Source organism: Balaenoptera physalus (assembly GCF_965194825.1).
Source record: "Balaenoptera physalus genome assembly, chromosome: 6".
Taxonomy (NCBI): Eukaryota; Metazoa; Chordata; class Mammalia; order Artiodactyla; family Balaenopteridae; genus Balaenoptera; species Balaenoptera physalus.
In genome coordinates, this window is record NC_138885.1 from 40,394,395 (window position 1) to 40,404,195 (window position 9,801).

General features: G+C 35.7%; 1 protein-coding gene across 6 annotated transcripts in view; it reads right to left on the reverse strand.

Annotated features, from left to right (window-relative positions):
- ZEB2 (zinc finger E-box binding homeobox 2) overlaps nucleotides 1-9,801 on the reverse strand; it is a 127,383-nt gene that overhangs the window by 30,561 nt on the left and 87,021 nt on the right. For 4 of the 6 annotated variants that reach the window (XM_082464915.1, XM_082464917.1, XM_082464916.1 and 1 more), the window contains 2 exons: nucleotides 9,227-9,484; nucleotides 4,295-4,366 (listed from right to left, as the gene is read on the reverse strand). In XM_082464915.1, the coding sequence (XP_082321041.1) occupies nucleotides 4,295-4,366; nucleotides 9,227-9,484 (330 nt within the window). The remainder of the gene's footprint in view (nucleotides 1-4,294; nucleotides 4,367-9,226; nucleotides 9,485-9,801) is intronic. The other 2 variants (XM_082464919.1, XM_082464918.1) reach the window with 1 other exon arrangement.

A 9,801-nucleotide genomic window follows, 5' to 3' on the forward strand; every position in this document is an offset into this window, starting at 1 on the left:
AAACATACCTGCAGGTGACTAATTATAATATGAGAGAGAACGACCTTCAAAAGAATGAGTGGTTAATCTTGAGTGGGAGACTGTCAGATGGCTTCCTGGTAGAGATAGCCTTTAGGAAGGTGTATGATGCTGTCAGGCTAAGAAAGAATGAGTGGTTTCTTCTACACATTTTAACTCAGCAGAATATACTAGGAAGGAGATACTTTTAGACTCTAAAAGACTACTCTATCCATTGATATGAACTTGGTTAAATTCTACTATGTAATAGATTTGTAGACTTGAGTAGGAAATTTAGAGGTCTTTTCCTTACTTTCAGTTAGGAATGAAATTTGTGTGTTGAATATTCAGAAATAATAGAGACATTTTCTTTGTCTTCCCCTGACAACTTATTCCAGTTAATAACAACACTTTTTATCAGAAAATATGCTTAACCTGTTTAAAAATTATCTATTCCAATGTGTTTGTTCGGCTTTGATTAAAAAAGAAAAATGGGGGCTTCCCTGGTGGCGCAGTGGTTGAAAATCTGCCTGCCAATGCAGGGGACACAGGTTCGAGCCCTGGTCTGGGAAGATCCCACATGCCACGGAGCGACTAGGCCCGTGAGCCACAGTTGCTGAGCCTGCGCGTCTGGAGCCTGTGCTCCGCAGCAAGAGAGGTCCTGATAGTGAGAGGCCCGTGCACCGCGATGAAGAGTGGCCCCCGCTCGCCGCAACTAGAGAAAGCCCTCGCACAGAAACGAAGACCCAACACAGCTATAAATAAATAAATAAATAAAATTTAAAAAAAGAAAGAAAGAAAGAAAAAGGTATCTGATATTAAAGAATTCCATATTCATTCACTAATAAAAACATATTTGTTGAGACCCTATTAATTTTAAGGCACTCTCATAGACAATGTGGTAGCCTAAAACCCATCTGTGTTCTCAGAGTTTGCGATCTAATTTGGAAAAGACAATACATTAAGTTACAACACACTATAGCATCTACAGCAAGGTCAGCTGATTTGTTCTATAAGAGTTCATTGGAGGAAGATATCACTATAGGTTGGGATGGCTGGAGAGGAAGGTCAGCCAATAGCTTGACCTTGATCAGTAGGACCTATGTGGGGAGAAAGAGATACTCCATTAATAAGCAACTTCAACCATTAAAGATGTCTTATTTCAATTCCACATGTTTTTAGCATCCAAAAAGATGCTAGGGATAAGAAGCAGTAAACTTATGGTTGGGAAGAAATATGAGTTATTCTCTAAAAGGCCAAAGTTCTAAGCTGAGGGTCACCAGTAAATTCCTAATTACCAAGTCCAATGTATTTGCTCAGCATTCTTTCAGTCATAGTTATTTGAATCTTTTGATTCAATTGACCATTGTCTACTTTTGAAACTTTCTTTGTCTCCTGGATATTTAATTTTTTTCTGTCTCTTAATCTTTTTTCTTTTAATGAATTTGATTTTTCTCCTTACTCACCAGAAGCCCTGGCCTCAGCTTTCTACATGTTTCAGTATATTTATTGTAAATGTCTTAGTCCCATGATGTTAAATACCATCTGAATATATTTGCATGACTCTCAAATCTTTATCTCTAGCCCTGACTTCCTGGGTTTCCATTCCTCATTTCCAATGAACATTCATATACATATATATGTGTATGTATATATATATATATATATATATATATATATATATATATGTATATATATACACACACATTTATATAACTTTTATATGAAAATACTTGTCTAAAGACAAGCTCAAGGTCTTCTCAAAATTGGATCCTTTTTCTGTGTATCTAGAAATAGCAAGTATTTGCCATGTTCTAAACATGCAGATGTGTAATCTTGAAGCCATTTTGATTCCATCACCCAGAGAATCAATTGGTTGTTAAGAAGTCATGTTACTAATTTCACCACTGTCGCCACCCGAGGACAGGCTTTTTGTCACTTCACACCTGAATAACTACAATGACTTAGAGTTGGTCTCTCAAAGTCTAGTTTTTCTTCACAGAAATCACGGTAGTATAACATGCCCCAAACTCTTTGGTTTGTTGCTTTACATTCTCCATTTACATTTAACTTACATGTCCAGCTTCATTTCCCACGAATTGCCTCCTAGGACCCCCTGATTCAGCCAAATCCTTTTACTTGCTATCCTCTGAATAGATATTACAATTTCTTTCCTTGGCTTACACACTCCTGTTCTTCTAGAAGGACCTTCCTCACTTCTTCATGACTACTGAAAAGGAACTTAGTTCAAATTTCACCTCCTTCATGAAGCCTTTTCTGAATATTCACCCCATAGGATCTCTCATATTTCTGTAATTTGACATAATTATAGTTCCTACTATTTGTTGCATATTTATCACACATTTTCACTTATTGTTTATTATTTTTTCTTGTGTGTTGGTCTCATCTTCCAAATTAAATAATAGCCATGTCTAAGATTTCCTGGCCCATCTTCCAGAACATGTGCACACAAAAGTGAATAGACAGAAGACACTCAATGAATACTTACTGATCTATTTATTGACTGAATACATATGAACTATAAGGAATAGTAAATAGTATGGGAAAAGGCAAATCTTAAGGCTATGTGAAGGAACATTCGAAATTGATTTTTAAATCTTCTGAATAGGAACCATTTTTATTAACCCCACTTTAGACCTTAAGTGTATAAAACAGCTAGTAAATTGTCACTTTGTGGAATAGAGACACTTTAAATGCCTATAAAGTTAATGAAATTAGAGTTTATTTATTTATGCTTGAGGTTGAAATTTAACAATTGTCTTTAAGAGGAACATGAAGCCATTTTTGATCCTATGAGTTGGGACATTACAGAAAATATCTAATTTGTAGTATCCCTTTATTATTGTGTTTTTATAAGAAGTTATTTTATCTTGTTTCTATTTTACACAGTGATGGTACCCCTACAACATAGAATATTAAAACTAGAAATATTCTTAACAAGCAACTAGTGCAATCTATTCATTTTTCAGATGTGGAAACTGAGTGCCAAGAAGGGCAATTGACTTGCCCAAGGTTGCAATCTAGTTATTGCCAGAGCTGTAGCTAAAAACCAGGATTATAGGTTCCTAATTCTATACCTTTTCCATAATCCCATATTGTACAGTTTCATTTTTGTACCTTAAATTGATAGTATTCAAATGAAAGAAAATTTACAATAGTTTTTTATTATTTCTCTTATTTTATATCCAAGAATGTAAATTAGTGCGTGGTAAGTTATTAATAAGAGCATTCTAAATAGAAACACAGCATGAACAGTCTATTGTGATGTGTTTCGACATAAGGGAGATATGAATATCATCTTAATTATTTACATTTCTAAAACTTCATAAAACTGCGACTAGTTTTCGTTGGTGAGTTGAGTGGAAATAGTCATGTGTTTTTTTGTTTTTTTTTTTTGGCTTTTGCTTTAGGAATTAACCTTATACTGGGCACTATGGTAATATTTTTGATGGTGGTGTGAAGGATTGTTTGGAACACCAAAAATACTTAGCCTCATCCAGGAAAAGAGAGATAAACATAGTCAGACAGTGTAAATTTGCACTAGTGACGTGAGAGGGTGTGAGAGGAGATGCTGTTCAGTTTTTGGGAAAGAACATGGAAGGTCACAATTGTCCTGAAACTCCATTCTACAGCAGTAGCAGAATAAAACAAAGCACCACTTACTACCTTCCTACTGCAATTTTTTACCTTCATTAAAAAGAAGTGAAATTGTCTATTCTTTATGAAACTTTTGCCTGGAAAATATTATTTAGAGGAACTAGAAGGTACTGAGAAATAAAATGAAGATAGGATAAAAAGGAACTCAGATGATCAGTTTTTATGAGGAATGTTCACAGAATTTTGGTTTGTCTTTCTGAAGAAACATTTTACAATCTAAATTACACCATATCATTTGAATCTCAATGACTAATATCAAGTGGTGACTGGAAGAGGCATATTATATTACAGTTTTCAAATTATACTTATGCAGTCTTTTAAAATAAAAATTACTACCAGAAATTTGCCCAACTCAGGCTTTGAAAAGATTTTTTTAAAAATCCAGTTCAGTTTTCTTAAATTTCACAGGCAAATTAGGGTTTAAGAATAAAAGATATATTTGCTGAATAAAATACCAAAACAGAGAATTCTGATTTGAAACAAAACAAGAGACTTGTAAAGTCTGACTTAATTGTTAAATCACTGACATACAAATGGATGGGTCAGTGTTTCTGTCCCTGACTCACTAAATCCACATGACACAGGACAAACATGACCTTGGCGTGGTAAACTTACTTACCTGTACCATTGTTAAGTGTGGTCTGGATCGTGGCTTCCGGCCCCATAGTGTCATAGTCTTCCTTCATTTCTTCTGTGGGGGAAGATTATCTTTAGCATTTGAAAATTGTAGAAAGGCTTACTATACTAAGCATGCCTACCACAGGAACAAGGAAGATTCTTTTAAAGGAAACAGAAAAGGCTTGTTGTAAACCTCTAAACAATAGCTTTGTTCAGGCAACTGAATGAATCCAATAGTGCTAGCTGCACAAGAACTTATTTACTTTAAGCATTACTGCAAGCTGTGAAAAACAGAGGTGCTTATTTGGGGCAAACGAAAGGCTTTTCTTCTAGTGGCAGTTCTAGTGACAAACAGGGGGGAAGATATTATTTTTTCAATAAGAGTCAAAAGCAACTAAGTATTTGTACGGACGAAGAGGCACGCTGGCTGCTATGCCTCTGGTAACACTGGATTATCAGAGAGAAGTCAGAATTTCTTATTTTATTTCCATGCTTTTTTTCCCTCCTTGGAGTAGCTATGATGGTGCTAATCTATGCAAGCGAAATTTTAAAGAACCTAATTCTACATACCAAAACTTGAAATGCCCAGTTTATAAAACAAGCATCCCAGAGGTACTGAAAACACCTGTTTCACTGTTTTATATAAACTTCTAAAACATATTTTCCGTATTCCTTTTCCTACCACTCCATAAATATCTTTCTTCCTTACCGTTAATTCCCCAGTAGGGAGTCATAGCCATTTTCTGAGGAAAAACATAGCTATAAGAACAGCTCAATGTTCTGATGAAGATGAAAATATGTAACACCGAAGTTGAAGATCTATAAATGATAAAAGGTCATCTTCTAAAATTGTAATATTTTAAAATGGGAAGAGTCTGGAAAGCAGGAGAACTCTCAAGTTTTCTGCCTACCAAATTGTAGAATATGTGAAGGCAGAGAAGGACAGCTGACAGTTAAAAATCCTGCAAGAAAGTAAATTAAACATGGACTTTTAAAGTTTTTATTTTTACAGTAACAATACTAATGAGAACCAAACGTGATCCAGGATGAATATCTCTCTGTGATAATCATTTTGTTTAAAACAAGAGAAACTTTATAAATAGGACTCTGTGAATTCCCAAATTTATCCTGACCATTTTTGCTTATCACATTCTAGTTATAATTATTTGGTAGAAAAACAGATTCTAGCAAATGTTACAACAAAATTAAAATATATGTTTTTCAAGTAGTATCCTGCAGCATATCTGTTTATGGCATCAGAACTGAAAAATTATGAGCCTCTTAAGGTAAAGTACACAGATATAAATAGATGCTAATTTAATGCCACTGGGCATAATACTAGTCAGATAATTTGAATGGTATTTGTTTAAATTCTACGACCACTTTAAATTCATTCTTGGCCCTGGACTTCTCCCTTATTTAAGGAATATTTTCACAGGGACATTTTGCATAAAACATTTAGGAGTTCAATATACAGCAATACTGTATTGTCAATTATAATAATGGATTGGTTAAAAGGTTCCCTCATCTGATATTTTGATTAGTCTCTGCAAGGAATTAAATTAAGGTATTTCTGAGAAGTTCAGTACTAGATATAAATATAACTTTTGTGTCTTTCTTCCTCGCTCCTCTCATGTGATTTCTGGTAGCCAAGAGTCAGAAGAATCATAAGTTTTCCATCTGAGAGATCAAGTCACTGAGGGGAAAACAGTTAACAGCATTTTTTTTTTTTTTTTTTTGCATAATAGTGGTAATGTTCAAGATTTCTGCTGCACTTCCTTCCTCATTGTCATTTTCTTATGAAAACGTAAAGAGAAGTTACAGGAGGTGGTTGCTTCCCAAATTATTAAATGCTGCGTATTCACATGTGTAGTTGGCACTTAGTGTGTCCTGCATTCTGTAGTAATACTTTAGCTATAACCCTCTTTTACCAAAGATTGTGCAACTGAGATGGTGTCACTTTTACCCAGAATGTACTTTGCTTCAATTTACTGAGCATCAAGCTTTTTCTTTTTTGAACATCAAGCTCAGGTATGTATTTGAAATACTATGCATATGCCTATTTAATTAAGTTTCACATGAATCCATATTCAGAAGGACATCGTAACGTGGGTTAGGAGTATCCCCCCCCCCTGAACTAAAGGCAATCCTGGCTGTCTTTCTGCCTCACGCCTAACCTTAAACATTTTTTCCCAAGACACCTCTGACTCAGCATACTGTGTCTAAAACCACATAGTATATTTGTTTTTAAAACACTTGTAAAAGTTTGCGTTTTCCAGTCACCCTTGGGATGAAGGTTTATAAAAATAAAGAGCACTTTCTTCCTCAAGATGAAGAATCCTTGAATAAGCAGAAAGAGGCCAAGATGCAGGTGATTTATTTAAGTCTGTGTCAATGATAATGATGTCATGGTTTCCAGCACACTGTGTCCACCCCATTGTGGGACGAAAGAATGTCAAGGACAATTCTAAACACAAAACTTTGATTGTGCTGGAACCGGAAAGGCACAGTAAGAACTCCACTGCACTCTTCAGTGGAAAACCTGCATCCTGCAGACAAACTACAGAAAGCATGGGAGAGAGAGCGAAAGAGAGGGGGCTTATCTCAGAGTAAAGCTATGTGCTGAGGTATGATGGTAGACTGCCAGGCACCAGGGATAAAACACTACTAAATAAAACAGCACCAGAATTAGAATTATTGTCTATATTGTATGTTTTGAACAATAAATAAGAAAAATATTTTATCAGAAGAAAAATGTGTTATCTAAGAGTCAGGATAAACAATGAGTAGCTTTTTAAGACCAATTTCTTTTCATTAGACATCAAGGCACCACATCAGAGCACTTTTGGAACAATAAAAAAAAAAAGAACAATAAATCATTACTAATCATTAGAACCAGACAGGTAATAGCTGGGTAACTTTCTTGGTCCAAATAGCCAAATGAGATTAGGGATTTACATTTTATTTAATTATTGTGACTCCAGAATGCTAGTTTATTTACCATAAAGGTAAGAGCAAAGAACAGCCTGTTCATTTGTATCACAGGCACCATTAACTACAGGTGATAACAGGGCCTGTAATGCAGTCATATGGATTATTGTATATTAAAACATTTAGAATTATGATCCATGACCGACACAAAAAGCTGCCATGATCACAGACTGCCACAGCTTGACATGGCTGTTTTGGCTGTTTTTCAATTCCTGATCTTAATTTTTTTAAATTAAACTTTTTTTTTTTCAGAAGTTTGGAGCTCTACATTTGTTATATCGTTAATAATTATTCCTTTAAGGGTGGAAATTCTAGTAATTGATCCTTACCCTTGATTTCTAGATATTAAAATTTAAAGCATCAGAACATTCATTCTTATAGCCCTGCGTATCTAGTTCATTAACAAATATGAATAGCTAACACCAGCTCATTTAAATAGTATGTCTTACATGAGTTCTCGCCACACTCTGTTTCTGTCACACTGCTCCCAAGAATCATTGGCTCTTATTATACATGTAAATGGCTATCATAAAAATAAAAATTTCATTTAAGATTGTTAATGACTTCTGCAGCAGTCAGACTTCCTTTAATGATCATCCTCTGCCCCTAATTAAACGTATTTATCTTTCAAGCATCTTTGGCTGAATTCTCCCTCATAGTTGAAAATCTAAAACCTTAAGTCTTAATGGATATAACGATAAATGTTTATGTGTGGGATTGCTGAGATTCAAGAAACCTTCACCGAAAGCAAAATTGGAAACAGAAAGAGTACAAAACTTGGCACGGTATGTTAGGAAAACGAAAAACAAATACACTACACTCAAACTGCCATCAGTCTTCTTTTCTCTTTTTGTCACATTTAATTTTCTTTAGTAGTGGAAGTACTTTTATTATCCTCCTTCCGGTATACCAAACAATTACTCTGCCTATGTTCGATGTTTTATAGTCTGCGACATCACAATAGCATACAGGTAGACTCTTGTGCTTACTTATTTCCTTCCCACCCACTTCACCTATTTATAAAACTGCTATTGTTATATATATCGTGAGGAAAAAAAACATAAGGTGGAGTAAATCATGATAGCGCTCACTGGGTCTTGGAACAGAGATTAAGGAGACATGAAGGTTTGAATTAGAAGGGTCATTAAAAAAAATTTTACAGGCCACCTTACCAAGCAGAGATCAGCAGAGGGAGTTTAGGGGGATATGATTAATTCTCCTTTAGTTTGTTAATCATTTCATACCTTGGTGATGTTTCATCCTAAGTGAATTTTAGACCATGACATTTCCATTTTCACAGTGGCATCTGAAGTTTTAGTTTGAATATAATTCACCTTATTTTTATTAGAGTTGGCCTTGGACCATTTCTACTTCCCCAGAGATTCCCACCAAACAGCAAGCATCATTATCAAGTACTTAGCTGTTAAATAATAAGAAAGAAAGCTACCTGACCAGGTAGAAGTGTGAAATCACATTCACACTTAACAAAAGGGAATGATTAGATGGTTGAATTACAATAGGAGGTGTCAGACAGACACTGCAACTACTGTTAAACTGACAGTTATTTGGTTTGTATCACTACCCAAAACTTTCAAATACATATTAGTTGTGAGCTTTTATGTTTGCTTCCAGTTTCCACCCTGAGAGGATAGCTCTTGATGGTGTTGTATAATTGGCACATTGTACATGTGGTGCAAATCCTTCACGTTGTGTGTTTAAAATGTAGTTCATGTTCAACTTGCGTCCAGACGGAAACATAATCCCTTCCTAAGATGTCAGTAGTGCGGTAATGTGATAACACGACTATCACTTCATAATCTGTCACCAGCTTTGGTATCTCTATTCTGCGAGGGCTCTGGAAAGAAATATTTTAACGATTTGGTTGTGGACGCTCCACTAGGTAGATGGCACAGGAAGGGGCCAAGTTGTTTTAGACACTTACCTGGACCATCTACAGAGGCTGGGAGAATGTCGTTGTTGTGCCAGGTATGTTCCACTCCACCCTCTCTTATCTCATCTTCCTCCTCCTCTCTTGGCAGTAGAGCCTGGCTCCCGTGAGGGGAGGACTCATGGTTGGGCACGCTAGCTGGACTCCTCTCCTGGTCCAGAGGGTTAGCAATCCCGTCCTCCTCAGCAATCTGAAGCTTGTCCTCCTCGTCGGTTTCGGAACCCGTGTCCACTACATTGTCATAATTCACCACTGAAGAGAAAGCACAGGACACACACGCTCTAAACACTCTGCTGAAAAATATCAGTCACTCCCTGATTGTTTAGTTGAATGGAAAATAATTGGTATTTTCGTAACTGAATTACTCAACCATGTCGGGAAAATATACTGAATATCTTTCATGCTTTAGCATTTTTATTCTTATTCAGTTATACCTGGGTACTCTTTCTGATTTTAAATAGTTTTTTGCTAAAAAGATGGGAAAATTTCAAAAGCCACAGAAGCGCATATACTCAAAACTATGCCTGTATACGTGGAGACATATTGCGATACGCACTTTTGACACTCCA